This window comes from Anser cygnoides, chromosome 18 (assembly GCF_040182565.1).
Source record: "Anser cygnoides isolate HZ-2024a breed goose chromosome 18, Taihu_goose_T2T_genome, whole genome shotgun sequence".
Classification (NCBI taxonomy): Eukaryota; Metazoa; Chordata; class Aves; order Anseriformes; family Anatidae; genus Anser; species Anser cygnoides.
This window is the reverse complement of record NC_089890.1, coordinates 12,979,789-12,999,850: the sequence shown is the minus strand read 5'-3', so window position 1 is coordinate 12,999,850 and position 20,062 is coordinate 12,979,789. Positions and strand designations below refer to the sequence as shown.

At 39.7% G+C, this 20,062-nt stretch overlaps 2 protein-coding genes and 1 long non-coding RNA gene across 8 annotated transcripts; 2 read left to right on the top strand and 1 right to left on the bottom strand.

The window, feature by feature from the left end:
* The first annotated feature begins 13 nt into the window (after nt 1–13).
* TXNDC17 (thioredoxin domain containing 17) lies at nt 14–7,452 on the top strand. Of its 6 annotated transcripts, none has more exons than XM_066979448.1 (6): nt 14–223; nt 1,153–1,234; nt 1,538–1,613; nt 3,257–3,342; nt 5,095–5,166; nt 6,687–7,452. In XM_066979448.1, exons 1-6 carry the CDS (start codon nt 82–84, stop codon nt 6,760–6,762), a joined length of 534 nt encoding a protein of 177 aa, XP_066835549.1. In that variant the 5' UTR covers nt 14–81; the 3' UTR covers nt 6,763–7,452. The 6 variants fall into 6 exon arrangements, with proteins under 6 accessions (XP_066835549.1, XP_066835548.1, XP_066835550.1 ...); XM_066979447.1 differs by lacking the exon at nt 6,687–7,452 and adding an exon at nt 5,831–6,664; XM_066979449.1 differs by lacking the exon at nt 6,687–7,452 and adding an exon at nt 5,499–5,827.
* MED31 (mediator complex subunit 31) lies at nt 2,707–8,554 on the bottom strand. The gene is made up of 4 exons (XM_048074160.2): nt 8,404–8,554; nt 5,522–5,599; nt 4,756–4,852; nt 2,707–4,021 (listed from the first exon to the last, which is right to left on the bottom strand). The coding sequence occupies exons 1-4, from the start codon at nt 8,411–8,413 to the stop codon at nt 3,829–3,831; spliced, it is 378 nt and encodes a 125-aa protein (XP_047930117.1). The 5' UTR covers nt 8,414–8,554; the 3' UTR covers nt 2,707–3,828.
* Nucleotides 8,555–8,700: 146 nt separating this feature from the next.
* On the top strand, nt 8,701–9,560 carry LOC136786591 (uncharacterized). Its single transcript, XR_010825658.1, has 2 exons — nt 8,701–8,895; nt 9,154–9,560. It is a non-coding gene; the product is annotated as an uncharacterized lncRNA (long non-coding RNA).
* Nucleotides 9,561–20,062: the final 10,502 nt, after the last annotated feature.

Here is a 20,062-nt window from a genome sequence, read left to right as displayed (position 1 = left end):
GTCGGGAAGCGGCGCGGCACTACGGCGTCCGGGGCGGGTCCCGCTCTCCGCCGCTCGCAGCTGCCGCCTGCTGCGGGCGCCATGGGCTGGGAGGAAAAGCAGGTCCGCGGGTACGGCGAGTTTGTGCAGACAGCGCAGCGCTACCACGGCCGGCCCATCTTCGCGCTCTTCTGCGGCGACAAAGATGCCGAGGGCAGGAGCTGGTGCCCGGACTGCGTGACGGGTGAGGCCGGGCGGGCACCCCGCGGCCCCCGGGGGCCGTGGCAGCGCGGGCGTGGCGCCGGGGGGCGGCCTCCTCCCCTCAGCCCTCGTGGGGCCGGTGCCGGCCGGGATGCGCCTGCCCGCGGGCGCTCGCGGTCGCTCCGGATTGTCTGAAGCGGCCGGAGCGGCCCCGGCTGCCCTTCCTGGGGTGAACGTGCCGGGGCGCCCAGCAGGTCCCGGTGCGGAGCTGTCGATGGGGCGTTCAGACAGCCCGAGTCCGCATCCTGCTCCGCGAGGGAGCTGGGAGGGGGTCGGGTCCCAAGCTCTAGCTGCAGATAACACCATGGTGAACCCAACTGGCGCTGCAGGCCGACGCGACTGGGAGCAGGCCAAAGCTGCTGCTTCAGAAACAAGCTGTCTGTGCTGGTCTTGGATTTGCCAGCCGTCCCACGGAATAGTGTGTAACGTTATATGCTGTTGAGTAGAGACTGGTATGAAGGATAGGTTTTTATCTGTCTTAGCAAACAATTTGATATGAATCTTACGATCAGTTAATTCACCTCTGCTTCACGTATCAAAAGGCAGAGATGACTCACCGGTGCCTAGCAGTAGAATGTGAAGGCAGCTTCTCAGTGCATTACAGTGAATTTTATGGATCATATATGCCAGATCACATATGACAACCACTTACTGCTGTTTTGCTGGGCTCTTATCCAGAGGAGACACTAATTAATTGTCTAGCTTGTTAAAGTTGAAATTGGCATTTTTGCAAAGGCCATTCCCTTTATTGTTGAACATCTAAGTTCTGCAAAGCTGGCGGATAACCAGATGAAACAAAATACAGATCTCTGCCTGAAACAAAGTGTTTATTAGCAACCTTGCTGGTTGTACTAGATCCACGTGATTCTATAGCACACTATTAACTACAAACATTTAAAAATTACTCTCTAGCTGAACCAGTTGTGAGGAAGGAACTTCATAACATGCCTGATGAGTCTGTGTTCATCTACTGCCTAGTAGGAGACAGAGCCTAGTAAGTAACTGTTTTAATGTCAACAACTGGTATTACCTTGCCACGTAAACCCACTACATGCTGTTCCTAGACTAGAGGTTAACTAACCTGTTGAAACTAATGACTGACTGTCCTTTTGTGAGTGTGGAGGTCTACACCATCCATAAAGTAACTATCTGCATGCTTGTTCTAAAGAGGAAGCTGGGGAGGTGGGAGGTAAAGATCTTCAAATCATCCTTTTGAAGTAATTTTAACAGAGTAATTTCAAACTGCACTTTTAACACATTTTTACAAGTTGTGTTTAACTACCATCTTCCTGAACAGCTGGAAAGATCCTAACAATGAATTCAGGAAGAATCTGAAACTAACAGGAGTGCCTACACTACTTAAATATGGAACAGTAAGTGATATATTGTATTGTATGGATCTACATGCATCCAACTGGGAAACTGGCAGGGGCTTATGGCTATAAATGAGTTTGCTATCCATGTTTTCTGATATCCTCTCTCTTGTTTTAAGGGAACAGACAATTAGGAACATCTCTTTGGCTCCCATCCATGCACTCTTCCTAGCTCTAATAGTTCCTTGAGAGAGAACCGATCTGCTTTTTGTAGAATATTCTCTGTAATAAAGAAAATATATACACGTAGCACATAGTGGTTTAGGGGTAGGCTAAGTTCTTAGCAATGTGGTGTTAGCTTCCTGATGTATGGCTCCTCAAATTTTAAGAAATCTAAATGCTGAATTATGGGAGTGGAACAGGATCATGTATAGTGTTATTTTTCATTGAAATACACTACAGCTCTCACTCCTGTAAACTCTTGCTTTATAGTTGAGGGCATTAAACATGTCACACCAAGTATTAACTTGTACACATTCTTTAACTTAACAATTACTTTCTCAGGAATGACTCTTCCCAGACCAGAAAACCCTCAGGCATTTTTCAGTTATCCTTACATTGCTCACGCTATCCTCCATCCCAACTCACACTTGCCATATAACAAAAAACAATTGCTGTAGTACAGCTAGTATTATGTGCAAATAGCTCTAGTCTAGAACAGATTTTTAATTGCTCCTAAAACATCTTAACTTCCTTTTTCAGCCTCAGAAGCTGGTTGAAGAAGAATGTTTTAAAGCAGAGCTTGTGCGTATGTTGTTTACTGAAGACTAAATCCTCCAGTAGCCAATCATTTACGAAGATGTTCATCTCATTATTTTCATTGTCCTTTTAAGGAATCCTTACCTGTCGTGCCCTCCTATCCCTCCCCCCCCCTCCCCCCCCCCGCCACAACGATCATGGTTAATTAATTCCAATTAGTTGAGGTAAATGTCATTATATTCTAAGTTCAAATCTTCAACTAAAGTCTTGCAACAAAAAAATGTACTTCCTTGTTGAAATAAACTTGAATTTGCAAGCAGTATCTTTTCAAAGGAGCTGAGCTCATGTTATAAACCAAAACAACAGCCTACATTTACTGAAGAGTAAGACTTAATTGCCAAGTTATATTTTTAATAGTGAGTAAGTGTGTATTGGGGGGTGGGGGGCAGGAGAAACAGAAAAAAATGTTTTTTCTTCCTAAAACTAATTTTATGCAGCTACTGAAGCTCTTATGGTAAATTTTCAATACTAAAGATGTTTAATAGTTTATCTGTTCAGCCTAAGCTAAAGACTACCAGTCTGGTTCTGAACATGTTACAGTACCTCCTCCTACATGAACATGAAATATAACGTGAATACAGCATGAACACAATCTAAATCATGAAAATTAAACCCCTGGCATCTGCCACAATCTGCATTCTTACAAAAAAACTATACAAGAATAAATGACAAATGCTTCTCCAGTTGTGCATTTATACCTTTTTTGTAACACAAACTGTTTTCAGTACACATACTGTAGAAAACAGTCTAAGAGCATCCTATATTTCACTGGAAGAACACCAAGATTAAAGTAAGCTGAGTTTAGAGGAATAGATACAGCTACAGCCTATTTCCTTTTTGGGTATTCACAAAGTTTATAACTTATCTCTGCTCTAATCTTGCAGCTCTTGTTTCTTCACACTTCAATTTTGGTCTCTAAAAAACGCTGCCAGGAAAGCCCTCTAAGAACCCCAGGAACAATGATTACCAGGTAAACAGAAATAACAAATAGTAACTCATCTCTGTTTCAACGCAAAAATCCACAAATTAAATTTTGTGCAGCAATCACAATTATTTCAAATTTCTCTTCCTGCAGTTGTAGAAAGGGGTACATGAGGGAGCTCTTAGCCAAACTTCAAGACACATTGTTCTCCAGGGAACATGCCTACTAAGGAGAGACTGCTGAACTACACTTTTTGTTATGATACATACATGTTAGTGCCCTCAAAAACTGTTTTGTTTACAAAATCCATAGGAACAAATACCTAAAGTAAATGCATTTTCAAGATCTTCCACGCTTCAAAATAAACTGCAGAAGTAGATATGTCAGTCTTCTATCTTTAAAAAGTCGGTACAGTAGGTGAAAGAAAAAAACTCATTTGACAAATACACACACACACAGCCAAACCTACAAAACCTACATTCCTCTCTTGTAAATACTTGAAGTACACCTTATCATCACTCTTCCAAGCATTTTTCATTTTACAGAGGTATTGTTTTGTTGCTGCTGCTCTGCCAGTGCCTGCTGGAGGCGCATTCTCTTCCGTGAATAGTGTTGCCAGTGAAGAATCTGTTGCTCATCAATAAACTTAGCACACTGAGCATTTACCAGTTCTTTGCGAAAGTGTTCATATTGGAGCAGCTCTAACATATGCAAACACTGGGGATACCTGGATAAAAAAAAAAAAAAACACAAATACTTTAATACAAGTTTTTACAAGTGACACTAGAAGTGGAGTCTCCAGTAACTCTGGAGTTCATTATTTTATTTATTTAGTGTTTTACTCAATATCAAACCACTTAAGACTGTCCATGTTCTACGCACTGCAACTTAATACCTTCGCTATTAGGCTAGGAAGCAAGGACTGTTATTAGCGCATATACGTACTTGCATAGAGTAACTTTTCTAATGGTTAGATTTCATTAAAACAAACACATTAACTAGAATGTCTGTTTCCAGGGCACATTTAAAATACACAGACAAAAACTGTTTTTCCAAAATGTGGAAGAGTATCAACACTAACAAAGAAATGCAAAATCATCCTTTACTTTGTATAGGCATCAACAAGGCAAAAAAGAGTTTAGCCCACTAACTACGTTAGAATGAAGTAGTTTTGTCCCATAATGCTAAACAGTTTTATTTTAAGCATATGTAAGGTAGAGATAAAGACTGCAAAATATAGATTCCGTGCACAACTTACTAACAACAAGTTCTATAATTTTGTCTATTACTGTTAAATCCAGGCTATTGGAAACAGGAAAATTTATATTACACATAAATACAGTGCAGGTTTTGGTTGCTTGCAGGGAAAAATCAAATTTTGAGATGCTGCCACACAGTGCATAATAGAAGATAAGTATCAAATCATTAAAATGCAGAAACCTAAGTGATTTTAATACTTACTTCAGGTATTTTGCATATTCAGGTTCTTTCCAGTATAGTAAATATTTAAGATAATTTACAAAAGCTTTGTCTTTGAAGTAGCCCCTTTGTGCAAGAACTGAAATAAAATGACAAACAAGGAATTGTCAGCTATAGAGGTATGAAGAAATCTGCCAAATTTGAACAATATGCATTCACAAAACTATACAGAGGAGACACTTCTGCAATAAATTTATAATTCCAAACATTTTTTTGCAACTCAGGACAAAATAAATACAAAGGGCATAATATATATTTTATGTCAGCATTATAGGTATAATAAGCTAATCTCATTTCCCTTATAATGTTCCATTCGTACAGCAACAAGGACGTGAACAGCTGTTTAAAACAAGAATTTTTGACTAGCATCGAAACGGGCGGTGAAAATCAGAGGTATTATGTTTAGTGCCTGAAACTATTATTAGCATTAGTTAAATTCTGGTTTCAGATAAACGAATAGTGTTAGCTTGAAATTATTATTTTCACTTGAACTTATTCTCTTCTGCACCAGATAGATGCATTTTATTTTATTTCAATAACATAAACATTTTGCATTTTAAAGGCTTCCTCCTCCTGCCATAAGAAATCTGGGTAAATGAAATTATTTAAAGACTACCTTTATGCTGGAAAAGGATCTATTCATCTTTCTTTGTTTAACCTTTTGGTCACTGTTTAGTCTAGTTACCAGTGATAATAAACACCATTAAATAATATTCATTCCTCAGGATCCTGACATTTAAGTACTTACAGTTGAGATAATTGGGATTTGCCAGACATTGAACAAATTCCAACTCCAGCTGGAACCTCAGTCGATTTCCTGTATCATCTGATATATACAAGAGAAACAGTAAGAACTGGACCCACGTGATAGACTCAAAAGTCAATTTCTCAATTTGAGTCATACAAATAGGAATAACATGTTTAAACAGGAGATGAAGCAGTAACTCCCCATAATAAATATGAACTCATTTGGCAAAGCCTTTTCCACAGATGAATCAGTGTTGGGCCTGCATTAATAAATAGGTGGGTGTTTGCTTTTTTTTTTTTTTTTAAACAGACAAAATGTAAAGAATGGAGGAATGCCCACTGACCCTTTGTTTAGTGAAGGAAAAGGTAAAAGCAAGGAACATGATTTATTTGTACAGGGAAAATTTAAGCAGGTTAAGAGAGAATAGCAAATGGCCCACCAAAATCCTAATTGAACATAACAATGCGACACACTGCACATTCAGCAAGACTGCATATGACAATATTGAGAGAAGTGACTGAAGCACCAGAAGGTTGCACTACCATTCAGAGTGACCTGACGGGAACCTCACAAAGTTCAGCCAAGAGAAACACATAGACCTGTATGTAGGGAGTAATAACCCCATGTGACAGTACAGACTGAGGGGCCAACCTTCTAGAAAACAGTTTTGTAGAGAACGACCTAAAAGTCATGGCAGACAAAGTCAAATATGACTTGCAACATACCTTTGTGGCAAAGAAGCTCAACAGCATCCTGAGCTGCGTTAGGAAAAGCATTGCTAGCAGATAAAAGGGTGGTGATCCTTACCCTCTAATTACCACCAGTGAAACCCTATCTGGAGTGCTGCATCCAATTGTGGGGCTCCTCAGGACAAGGAAGATATGGATATACAGAAGCAAGCCCAACAAACCAACACAAAGATAAAGGATTACAGTATCTAATGTACAAGGAGACAAAGACAGCTGTGACTGTTCAGTTTTGAGAACAAAAGACTTGGGGGAAACTTACAAATGTGTATAAATACGTGACATAAGAGAATGAAGACGACAGAATCAAACTCTTCTCAGTAGTGCTGAGGAAAAAAGACTAGAAGCAATGGCTACAAACTGAAATATAGGGAAATCCTTTTAAAGTAAAGATTTTATTTTTTTTTAAATCCATAAAGGAATATGTTGCCCAGAAAAGCTGTGGAGTCTTCATCCCTGAGAGACACTGAAGACCTGACTAGACAAGACCCTTAGCAATCTGCTCTACCTGATCCTACGCTGAGGCATGCAGTAGCCTACGTGATCTCCAGAAGATCCTTTGAACGTTAACTATTCTGCAATTCTGCCAAATAGTCCCTTCCTGGGAGATGAAATGTGGAGGAACAGACTCACTTGAACACAATACCACATCAAAGCTCAGTAGTGCCAGTTTTCACTTGCTTAGCAATGATCATAAGAATTCCATGTAATTTCTCCATTTACACCCATGACAATATGTGGCAGGGCCTACCATACAGAAAAAGAGCAATGAGGAATCAACCTCCTTATTTTTAGAATCACTCCACCAAAGTACCTTCATTTTAAAAAGTATCTCTTTTTGAGTGTCACTGCATTGTTATTGGTATAAACTGTTACTTGATCCAGGTTGGTTATTACAGATTTATTCTCGCCTATTTTCACCATATCACCTATGTTTGTAAGCTATTAAATATTTCATTGAGAATATATGCTTAAGAGAATCCTGATAATCCGTGTACATTGTGATTATGCATATAAAACAATCTTTTACAAACTACTAAACAGATTTTAATCTGTTTAAAACAGCCCACACTGACCAAAGTTCTTTTAATTTCTTTGGCACCAACCGGGGCTAAATAGAACACTTTGAAATGTTAAAGTAGGTATAATTATTTGTGTAACATTTATAAAAACTTATAAAAATTCTGTGATAGTAATTTGATAAATTCTACTTGACATAGTATTTTCATGACAACTCTCTGATGGCTCCATCCTGCACCACTGAGCATTTCCATGCTATAGAGAAATGGCTATGTCCTTAAAAAAATAAGAAACTTGAACAGAGAATTCAAGAGCTGTGCAATGCAAATTGAGAACATAGGAAAAAAAAGGTATATAGAATGCTTAAATCTTAACAATAATGAACACATAGTAGACCCTTACTGATGGAAGACAGCTCAGTGCTCAGATGTCTGTTGTTATCACTAGAGATCACTCATTCACAGGACTGCGAGGCTTACTTTCAATTCCCAGCTGCGACCACCAACAGATTCTAACACCTGGATATACATGCCCCTGGAAAAGCTGCATCTAAGCACACGTTCATTTTTCTATAATGCTGTCAAGGCAGAGCTACTAGCCCAGGGCTCGTGCATCATTATGAAAACCAATGCATTCTATAGGAATAAAGACCAAGAACAGGATGCGCTTGACTGAAGACCCTGAGCTCCCCAACTTGCAGCTCAGACTCCTGAATTAAGGACAAACGTTAAACATGAAGTCGAGGCTGGCATCCGTGGCAAAAGGTGCAAAAACTATCCTAGAGTTTTGGGGTAGCGGGCTTTTGTTCTACGGCTATCCCCTCCCACGGCGTCTGAGAGGATGAGGGCCACAGACGCCTCCCCAGGAGCCAGCAGGGCGGCACCAGGGCAGGCCGGGTGCCGGGGGCGGCCTCACAAGGAGAGACCCGCGCAGCCCGGCGGGAGCAGCACGACTTTGCCCCTGGCCCCCTTCTTCCGAGGAAGAGCTCAGAGCACGCCCCCACAGGCACCCACTTCCGAGCCGGCCGCAGCTCTCCGCGCGGCCGGACTGCGGGCGGCCTCTCCCCGGCCCGCAGCCCGACCCCGGCCGCGCCGTCCCACCGCGGCAGCCCCTCACCTGCCTCCATGGCGGCCCGCCGGGCCCCACCCCGCCGAGGCACAAGATGGCGACAGGCACTCCCGGACGGGAGCCCAGCGGGGACGGTCACCGGGGCATCTTGGGAAGGTCGTGACGGTTGCCCGGCAACGGGCCGGGCGGCGCGGCTGCCCGCAGGGCCCGCCCCGAGGCCTGCGGGAACGCGCCCCGCCGCCGCCTGTTAGCGGGCGGGACCGCGCCAGCGCGGCGCCCGGCCCCGAGGCGCCGGCACGGCGAGCTCGGCCCGCCCGGCGGAGACACTCGGGCTGCTGCAGGGGGGGCCCGCTCCCGGCCGCACGCCTTCGCGGCAGCCCCCCCCCCCCCCCGGAGAACAGCAGGGTTGGTGCCTGGGCACCGAACGGAGGAAACGGCCTCGTCGGCAGAGAGCGAGCGGGCGGGCGGGAGGGGCCGGTCTGAGGCTGCGCTCGACTCATGCCGCGCAGCTCCCCCGTGGCAAAAAGGGCTCCCCACGTGGTAATTGTCATTCGTGGTCCTCAAACGTATGATGACAGGATGCCTCATTCAGTATTAGTTTTTAAATACTGAGATAAATTCTCTGGGACAAGTTCCAATAAGTCATTTTTCAGGAAACAAAAAATTATGGCAGTTTCATGAGGGAAATGTACACTGGCAGAGGGAGATTTTTCCCCATAACAATATTACTCAGAAACACATACCCAGAATATAAATTCCTGTGTGTCTAATCTACTAGGCAGCCGTTCTCCTCCGTAGGTAAGCAGATACGTGCTACCGGTTTTTCAATGGCAGAGCATGTAACAACCTGCGTGGCCAGAAAGAGCATTTGGAGACTCCAAATAAAAACCCAGACTGAAGATAGTATTGGAAGAAATCCTCCCTTGCTGTCCTGTTGTGTTCTGTAGCTCACTTCAAACTTTTAAGTGCCAGAAGTCAAAGTACAAAGTCTGGTGTATTTTTCAAATAATCGAAATTCAGTTTCATAGCAATCATTTCACTCTGCAAACTTTGCCAGCAGAACAAACGGACTTCTGAAAACTTTGCTGCCACCTTCAGGTAGCAGTCGCAAAAAAATCTGCAAGCTTCTACCACATGGAAAAAAAGTCCCATATAAACTGTTTGAATGTGAACCAGTGTAGGCATAAAGTTATGTATCATCCTGATGTCTAAGTCTTATATTTTTTTTTCCTAACCAAAAGAGAGTATTCCTTCTAACAGCAATATGGCTGGAGAGGTTAACATTTTATTAATGTTAACCAGATAAAAATAAACCAGCCATGGTCAACCTATAGACGGGTGAGGAGGATATTTTAAGAGTGTATTCCCTATAGTTCTGTACTACCCCCAAAGCAATAGCAACAGAATTTCCGAAGAAGATCTGTAGATTAAATATAACAGATACTTCAAAAATAGTGGACTTGCTATAAAATGGGTGTAGAGGTCTTTTCCGAATGTGGAATCAGTTTGGACTGGGACATTGCAAAGCTGGTTAAAGAAAAAGACAGAACTACTAATTTCAGTAAGTAGTTTGGTGCTTATGATATAAAGAAAGTTCTCTGTACTTAAAATCAAGTGGAAATGATTTGCCATTTTGATTTCTACAGTCTACGTTAAGAGATTAATACTTACCTAACCGAACAAAGTATTTTAAGATGGAATTCAATAAAATCATTTTTAAATGCTTTATTAAAGTTAGGATGCTCCAACAGAAATGAAAATATACCATATAAACCTGTGAACAGCAGAACTTACACCATCTGGTTTCCTGTGGCTTCTGTGGAGGTTCTGTAACACCTGAGACTCTAGTTCAGTTTATGTTAGAGCCTCCCCCAAGTCGAACCATAGCAACACCTGCCTCTAGACAGAACCTTTGTCTAGAAAGCAGTATGCCTTAAATCTCAATGCTAGGATTTTTCATTCTATTTACCTGTGTTACCAATGTTCCATTTTTTTTTTCCTTCCTCCCCCCAGATAGATGTAGGGTAACAGCTGGGAATGGTAAAAGAAGAGGACTGTGTTTGTATTTGCAAAACATTCATTTTAACTTTGCACTAGGCAAGCCGTTGATAAACATTTCCAAAGCTGAAGAAAATGGAAAGGAGAGACTCAAACCTAAAATATTGAACTACATTTTGGTTTTTATTTTTATGTTCTTTCTTTCTGCATGTTGGACAGAAGTTTGAGCCTGGACGTTTTTTTGTCTGTTTGTTTTGTAGCAACTTTACAATGAGCCAAGTAGGTTTCAGACAACCTCTGCAGTTAATTCCTCATTCATTAAAAAGTTGTATCAGAGTGAAACCAGTTAATAAACAAACACTCCAAGAGTGCAAAGCAGAACTGCACTGTTGCATCAGCACCCTGGAAAGGAGTCCAGCTTTCAGGTTGTAAATTTATTCTAGAGGTTGCATTTTTGCCTGGGGTTACATCCTAGATTTTTAGAACTTTTTTAGAACAAAAGCCCCCATGGTTTAACACTGTCAAGTTAGCTTAGGTTCATTGCTACTACAATTGTATGATTAGGCACTTGTGTAACAGTACACTGTATACAGACTTACCTGAAACCTGACTGATTTTTATTTATTTTTTAAATGCATGTGATTTGCTATTTTCATTGTTAAACTACTTTTAGTGTCTTACTTAGTGATTTTTCTATAATACCATCTCTTCCTATGCACTGTGATTCCTGCCCCCCCTCCCCCCCGAAATTGGGTTACAAAACAATCTAAACAGGATTTATGCATAGCTTTTCCTAATAAAATAGGGTTGTGCTTTTTTTTTTTAAAGCAAAAAAAAAAAAAAGAAACCAAACAACAAAAAATCCAAGGTTTCAGTGGTTATGGAATACTACCATTACTACAACAAAATGTAACAAGTCACTCCCCAGTAAACACATACTTTGGGCTAAAAGCAGAGATCAAACAGATCCCATGCATCTGCACTGCTATTCTGGAATGCGATTTCTCTCCCAAAACTGACTTCAGAGGAGAGAATCCTAAGAAAGGCTTGGTCACAGGAAATAAATTACTATGTAGGTTTGCCAGAGAGTTAAGTCAAACAACTCAATTCTTGGCCATCAAAACTAGGAACAAAATTGAAAGTCAGGGTCATGCTAAAAAAAAAAAAAAAAAAAAAAAAAAAGAACTTTCTCTAGGAAAAGTTAGGTTTATTTATGCTTTTAAATATTAGCTTAGTCAAACTTCCAAACTTTTGGTTAATGACAGTTTTTAGCTGGATGTGCCTTCCACTGATTTAAGCTTCAGTTTTGCACTCATGGGTTTCAGAGAATATTAGAAGCTATAGGCTAGGTTCTGGCCTTTTTAATCATGCTGATTAGTACTGCATTAACAGTAATACTGTTTAGAAAGCAATATGGTTTATGATGTCAAGTACAATATAGCATCACTAGAATTGACAGGGAGACACAGTCATTAAATGAAACTATTTCTGGGATGTGAAGACACCAAGACTCCATTACACACAGGAGTCTTGTCTGAAGTGCTGTTAGCTCCTGAAGGTGGAAATGAGGGATGTGAAACATTTCTGAGTTTACCTATGACAAAGTACAATGCATTTCTGTGAGAAAGAAAAGTTTCAGCAAGGCTTCATAATTGATAACAGTGATCTTGTTAAACAGTAAGTACTTTATACACAATGCTTGGACCCCAAGAGATATGCTTTCATTTACCCATCTACTTCAGTATAGGATGCACTTAAATTGACATGGGTAATGACATCTTAAAGGATTTTAACCATAGAATGCAAGACAGAATTTTTCAGACTGGAGAGTAATCTGCTACAAATATGGTTAAATAACAGAGAACAGAGTATGCATTATGTTATAAATATACCAAGCCAGTACAGAGTCTGCAATTTTTTTACTCCAATGTTATAATTGTAATTGAATAGAAGCAAGATCATAGTTATCACTGACTGAAACAACTGTCAGAACATATTTAATTAAAGGCTTAACTGTTCAATTAAGTTTTTTTTTTTTTTTTTTTTTTTTAAGTTCAAGAAACTGGCAGGTAACACGCATTTCAAAAGCCAACCTATGATAATCATGGTAGAACAATCTTCATCTGAAGACTATTAAACACCATTCAGTGGAGCAGAAAATTTTGTGAAGGAGTGTAAAAAGACTTATAAGTCTGTGGCTTACAGACAGTGCAACATGTACTCATGTGACTACGATACTCGTCCAGGTTTAGATAACCATTAGGAAGTGAAGACAAATTTAAGATTAAATGTCAAAAGGTCACAAAGCATTTTATACTTTTCTTTAATAAGTTGGTTAAAAATATGTCAGTCTTCTGTTGTTAGGACACTGGGAACACAGCTGAGTTTGAGGATCAATATGCTTTGAACTTTAGAGTAACATTCCGGAAGGAATATCTTCACTAAGGTATTGCTTGTCATTTTAAGACATTTTTAAAGGTGCTTTAAAGAAAAAACTTTGAAGTGAGTCAATGGGCTTTATTTAGACTTCAAAGGATGCTTAGAACAAATGCTAAACCACATGCAATATTGAGTTAAAGTGTTATTAGGAGAAGCATTTCAGTTGTTCAATATTATTAGCCTGTCAGTCTCTTATTCCAGAGAGTAGGCTCTTTAATTCCATGACACATTTATATCTGCCACCAAGTCCATAATGCTAATAACCATGAGTATTAACATTTTGATAAAAATGAATCATGTTAGTGAAATCATTGGAGCTAAATATAAAAACAAGATTTTTTTTTGTCTTATCACCACATCAATTGCCTGACTTAAGAGAATTAGGCAAATTAGATTATCCTAGTCTTGTACAGGAACATATAACTGTACTTGAAATATCACTGCACTTACTTATGCAGCTGAAGAAAAGAGTGCTAGAATTGCAAGGCCCCTGGTAATGAAGATGTTATGATTAGTGAGATTCCTTCCTGCTGGCAAGTAAAACTTTAAATATCCTGTACAAACTCACCCACAAGCTCACCCACCCATGATGAAAATAACTTTAATTCTTGGTCATTGCAAAGGTGGTACACAAATAGTTATAGTTTCATGGATGCTTACATAAATATTTGGCAAAAATATGAACCTTCTCTTTAGTTGCATGCTAGCCAGTCTGTCAATGCATATAGTTAAGATTATATAGCATTCAGGCAAACAGAAGTGCTGAACTCCTTAGGAGGCAAATCTAAATATACCTTATGTAGACAAGTCTCTTAACCTCCAAATGTCAGTCCTACACTAGATTGTTTGGATTACGTCTAACATAGATACTTAAGTAACTTGAAGAAACCTAGAATTTATTGAATAATTACGCAACAGTGTAGAGCACAACTTGACATGTTCCTTGTGTTATATTCAACTTTTTTCTTGTTGTATTGCAGAGTTAATATCTTAATTCAAATATTTTGAGTAATTGCAATATTTTGAGCCTTTTCGTAGGCCACTTTATATACACTATAAATAAGAAATGTTAAACTACCTCTCACCATAATAATAATTGCTGAGCTGTCTGATCTTGCAGTCCTCCAGTTTAACCATTGCAAAAAACAATAACAAAAGAAGTCTCAGGATCAGATCCTAGATTAATTTTGCTTTCTCTTGAGATCAGTAATACCGGCTAGTACAGAACAGTACATAAAGCTATTTTTACCTCAACAGTACTACTGCACCTGGATTTCCTATTACGTGTCTGATAGTGAGACACAGAGAAAATCCCGATCACCTCTTAGATATTGGGTAGAAATCAAAAAATTGTTTCAGAGAAAAAATAATTACTGCAAATGAAATCCATGACTCCACAACCATGCTTAGAAAGTATATTATAAAAACAAACAACGCCCCCCCCCAACCTGGATATTCTGATTTCTACAATCTATTCTTTCATGGAAATCTTTAGACTACCAAGCAGCCTTTTATGGAAATCTTTAACCACGAGCCACGTAATATGTACATGCTAACTACAAGGCAGATCATCATTCCAGTGTTTTAACCTCACATTTCCAAAGTTTGGAGGTCTTCTAATTATTTCTTTAGAGCTGACAAAAACACACAAAGCAGAGAAAATCACCCCTTTTGCTGAATATCAGGAACCTGTTTTCTTGGGAGTTATAGATCCCAGGATTCATGAATACCAGGATTCAGGAAATATTCAGACCTCAGCTTTTGTGAAAGGGCTACTTTTGCTATCAGTAGAAGCACAGAAGAAAAATAATAAGGAAGGCTATCTAAATGCGCTCTCAGGGAAAAAAATAAAAAATAAAAATCCCCTAGACTCAAAGCTGAAAAAGTCTTTTGCTGGAAATGACAGTGTCATATCCATTCCTTGAGAACCTTACTTGAACAGAAAGGCTTATTTTCGGGAGGAAGACAAAGAAATCGTAACAAGCTTGATCTTAGATCACAAAACACTTGTGGCAGCCTCTCTGGCATTCTCTTGCATGCTATAACTATTCAGCAGCTTTTCCATGCTGTCTTTTACTTACACTTAATGAATGCCACCAAACAGTCCACGTGAAGCTGTAACAACTCCTGTGCAGAACAGCACAGCAGAGGGAAGATTTTATTCATAGAACATTTTTTCCATTCAGGTAACGTGCATCTCCTACACCAGGAACGTTCAACACTGACAACAAAAGACAGGAGGGTTCTGCCCACATTCTGGACAGCAGCATTCCTGGAATCTATTTCCAGTTCTGGAAGAATAGTCAGAATGGTCTTTGTTCCTAAAATTGCTCACCTTCTACTCCTGAGTGCAAGAGTTTCAACAGTAAGTATTAGCAGAGCTGTCCAGACATCATGCACATCTTTGCTTAATAAAGTTGAAAGGTTTCTAAATAGCTGAGTTAGCCTCTTTCTGTAGGAGCTTTACTTCAACGGCTCCAGCTCTTACTGCTCAAGTTTGTTATGTCAGGTAGTCTTCTACATATAGAGTGACCCTGCTAGACTGGCTTTATAAAGTATATGAACTTGGACCTCTCACCTGCATAACACTGATAAGGATAGGCATTCATGCCTCCCAGTACTTATTAGGGTCTTTTTCTGATCTTTTGGCTCCAGCTGCTACAGGGGACCAAGCCACAGAAGAAAAATGAAACACTTACCCATGTAATTTCCATTCCTTAAAGGTTTCTCAGGAGGCAGAGAATCCTGACCTTCTCCCTAACCTTACTTTATTGTGCAGACTCTAACCTACTGTGGGATCAATTAAAATACAGTACAGTGGAAGGACTCCACATAGCTAGGCTATGTATAGCTGCTGCAGGTCTTTGTATAAATTAGCAAAGACCTGAGAGGTGTTTCATGAAGGACACCTGCATCTAATTAACTCCTAGAATGCTGGCCATCACCAAGTTAAGTCTGTCCAAAATGAAAAACAAACAAACAAACAAAAAAGCACCAAATGCTAAGAGCTGGACCCAGATCACGTGCAAAAAAAAATTAAGATTTACTTATTTGAAGACCCTTTAGACACGGGTGAATTTGTTTCCCAATATGGATTCCCCGATGGTTGATTTTAACTTGTGCATTTTCAGTATCCTGGGATACTATATTCATATTCGCTCTTATTGATTGGACTCACATCTGTAGTCAGTTATGAATGAAAGGAGTCAAAGGTGAGCTCTGAAATGAGGAACCATAAGACATTTGAGGGTAGGGGGCTGCCCTCAGGAAAGTTTTTTTTTTTTCTTTTTCCTCAGCTTTTGTTATTAAGGAGATAAAACCTCCCCCACCTTGATAGAAATTCTATTTTTGACTGTGTAACCAAGACAAACTATTGAAGAAAAATAGATACTTGCTCCAGAAATAATCATTGCTTAATTGAAAAATTTATTAACTTTTTTCTGATGGAAAATTTGATATTCAACCAGCCTGCTAAAATATTTGCAAAGACCCAACCTATATTATCGTTCACAAAGATTAGTTCACGCATGTATGTTGTTTTAGTATCCAGTACACTCAGTTCTGTCAAGTGTATGGTTTGCCTATAAAAATAATATTTTATGAAGTGCACATTCTGACCTGGAATGGTTTATGAAAACTCATTGAAAAGCTGTGTGCCAAATCAGGCCAGTGAATAATTTCATGTGGGTAAATAAAGTAGTGAAGTAAACACGGGAAAGATAAAACATTTTTTCTTACTTAAGAAATGGTCTCTTCCTTGTGACCAGAATCTACAATCCACATTTACACCACAACTAATAAGCAACTATTGATGTAGTGCTGCAGAAAAAAACCTAAATTAGCAAAAATACGTTCAGTATAATCAACTCATTTTCTAAAAAGCTAACAAACATCTTGTTAAGCAGTCCTTAATCACCTCTGAGCAGCGTGCTCTGCCTACCTTTTACTCTGTGCCTCCACATGGCTTGTGCTGCAGTTGCCTCTATTCCATATAAGACACTGGAATTCCTTAGAATTTGCCTTTGGAAGAAGCATGTTTTCCTTCCCCATAAAAAGTTACAAATATTGACTAGTCATGCAAAAGCACAGGATGAATAAGAAAATTGTTTTCAGTATATTGAGTTGACAGTTACTACACTGGAATGCTAAACCACTGATTAAATAACCAAGCAGTTGAGAAAAATCTACTACAAAGAAGAATTGTCTGTTGATAAATATAGTTTACTTTTTTATTAGGCTTACATTCAAGTGCAAATATAACAAAAGGAACTTAACAACATTTAACAACAAAGATTTAACAGCAAGGGGAAAAGCGGGGACCAACTGACATAATGGATAAGAAATACCACTTCCTGTCAGCATGGGCTCAGTTTTGAGCAAAACTGCTGCACATTGCAAATTGCTGCACAAATTCACAAGCCAAACCCTCAAAATTGCAAGTCTGCATTTAAAACTAAGTAATTTAAAACTGAAACAGTGAGTTCCTGTTACTTGTTTTCATTTATTTTGAGCTAGAGTTGATATCCAAAGGCATTCCTGCCATTCTGTCACAGTTTCCAACAAAAGCTGGGATTCCCACATGACTGAAAGAGTTAGAACTTCAAGAATCACAGCAAATTTCATACAATTTGACTGAAATCAGAGCCTTCAGCAACATAACTTGTTCATTACTTAGGCAGATCACTTAATCTTTGTTTTCATGAATGAATTAGCAGGACATATTTCTAACCAGTGTTATAGGTTGATAAGCATTAAATACAACATTTAAAACTGAAAGAGAAAAGTTAAACAACTTGGTAGAAGTTTGAGTAGAGTCCAGAAAGAAGCTTTAATAAACCAGTCTCTGGCTTCTTGCTTTATACTTCCACTGTCTCTCTTTAACACACATACTTCCACAGTTTTCCTGACTCATTTACACACTCACTCTTAAGTAATCCTACAGCAGCCTAGACTCACATGAAAAAATGTGAACTTTTTGCTCTTTCTATATGTGTAACATATATATACATGCACATAAAATGCATACATACATACACACGCACACACACACATATATATATATATCAACAAAGCCTGGCACACACAACTTGCTGGCAACAGAAAAGCAGTTGGCCTTAATAGCCCAAACCCAAGGATTGTCAGCTGGTGTTAGTGTAATCCTACCAAAGAGTTCCTAGACATGAGGATTTCAATAGATCTCTGTCTGAAAAATAAAGGGGATGGTTGACCATTAAAACAAAACAGCTATGGGCACAAAGAAAGAAAGTCTTAAAAGCAAGCTTTCCTGTGAAATGAACGTTATTACTAGAGCTTAATACAGGGTCTTTTCATGCAGTCATTTACTAGCTACAACACAGTGCTGTAAAATACCAAGTCCAGGAATACTTTAAGCCAACTTTAGGTAACCACTGTCTAGATACAAATTTTTATGTAATGCTCATCAACCTTCTAGGAACTTTTTTTTTTTTTTTTCCTTGAGTAACTCAGTGTTCTGTTGATAAGCTGGATTTTCACAGCTGTCAGGATGAACATCCATGAAAAGTCTTCATACTAATTTTGCAGATAAAAGTTTTTGCAAGATAAAGTAAGACTATAGGATATAACTCTAATTGGACAGCAACAGAGTTATGCAGGAGATGTTTGAATCAAAATCTTCATAAACAATGAAACCTAATCGTGAATAAAACAGTGAAGGAAAAACTACCACCCTCCTCAACAATACCAACTTTTTACAATTTTCTCCTCTTTTCTATTATGGTTATTTAATGCAACTACATTATGATACCAGGTTTTCTAAGAAACTGTTTTTAGGCTTTGGATAACAATACTATTATCTGTTTTGCTTGTTTTGTCATTAATATTCACTTGTAGAAATAGGTGCTATCAAGTTGTTATATTCTGAAAATACTTCTGTGGAGTAAGCAACTGTGTATGATCGTCAGGCCCAGGGAGACTCAAGCGCTCTGCTCAAGGACAGGAACATCTTCTGTCATAGCTTGCAAAGCAGATGCAGTCTGTAGTGGATGACAGAGTCCTCTTTATACCACAAACTATGCACAAAGGGGCCAGCAGAGGTATATAAAAGTGAGGGTCCGATCTGATGCAGATCTTCCAGCCAGATGAAAAACAGCCTTTAAATCATGCAGGCAAATGCCAAGCCTTGCAAGTGCCCATTAGTGCATTGATGGGATTGTGCTCAAATGCACAGAAGTGTTGGGGACCTCACTGAGAAACAGACAGAGCACTGTCAGGAAGTCGTATGTTTATTCACCCACACTGGAAAACCAGTGTGAAAACAGTCTGTCACTAGATTCAAGTCACTTGATTTGCATCCACAGTAAGTTTGACTCTATTTCTGTCTGAGTGCTATTTTTAGCTTGGTGACTTCAAAATCACATAGGGAATGCTGAAAGTGGATGTAGATATAGATACAACATGGGCAAGAAATACACGATCATAAAATCATAGAATCATCTGGGTTGGAAAAGACCTTCAAACCATCAGATCCAACCAGCAATCTGACCAAGACCCATCACTAAACCATGTCTCTTGGTGCCACGTCCACACATTTCTTAAATACCTCTAGGGATGGAGACTCCACCACTTCCCTGCGCAGCCCATTCCAATGCTTCACCGCTCTCTTAGTGAACAAATTCTTCCTAATGTCCAGCTTAAATCTCCTCTGGTGTAACTTGAGACTGTTTCCTCGCATCCTATCACTTGTCACCTGAGAAAAGAGACCTCCTCACTGCAACCTCCTTTAAGGTAGTTGTAGAGAGACATGAGGTCTCCCTCAGCATCCTCTCCTCCATGTTAAAGAACCCCAGTTTCCTCAGTTACTGCTAACTCTTGTTTTCTAGTCTCGTCACCAGCTTTGCTGTTTTTCTATGCACACACTTGAGAAACTCAATATCCTTCTTGTAGTGAGCGTCCCAGAATCGAATACAATATTCGAGCTGCAGTCTCAACAGTGCCACGTACAAGGGGATGATCACTTGCCTCATCCTGCTGGCCAGACTGTTTTTGATGCAGGCCAGGATGCCCTTGGTCTTCTTGGCCAGCTGGGCACACTGCTGGCTCATGTTCACCTGACTATCAAACAGCACTCTCATTTTTTTTCTGTTGGGCAGCTTTCCAGCAACTCTTCCCTAAGCCTATACAGCTGCATGGGGTTGCTATGACCCAAATGCAGGACCTGGCGCTTGCCTTTGTTCAGTGGCACATGATTGGACTCTGTCCATCAATCCAGCCTACCCAGATCCTTCTGTAA

What these genes read in the sequence shown, in the direction of transcription:
- MED31 (XM_048074160.2), bottom strand. An exon ending in AAATCCCAATTATCTCAACT is followed by an intron (nt 4,853 to 5,521) that starts GTAAGTACTTAA and finishes ATTTTATTTCAG; the next exon opens with TTCTTGCACAAAGGGGCTAC. An exon ending in GAATATGCAAAATACCTGAA is followed by an intron (nt 4,022 to 4,755) that starts GTAAGTATTAAA and finishes TTTTTTATCCAG; the next exon opens with GTATCCCCAGTGTTTGCATA.
- TXNDC17 (XM_066979447.1), top strand. Translation starts at nt 82, where the DNA reads ATGGGCTGGGAGGAAAAGCAGGTCCGCGGGTACGGCGAGTTTGTGCAG. An exon ending in CTAGTAGGAGACAGAGCCTA is followed by an intron (nt 1,235 to 1,537) that starts GTAAGTAACTGT and finishes CTTCCTGAACAG; the next exon opens with CTGGAAAGATCCTAACAATG. An exon ending in CCAGGAACAATGATTACCAG is followed by an intron (nt 3,343 to 5,094) that starts GTAAACAGAAAT and finishes CCATTCGTACAG; the next exon opens with CAACAAGGACGTGAACAGCT.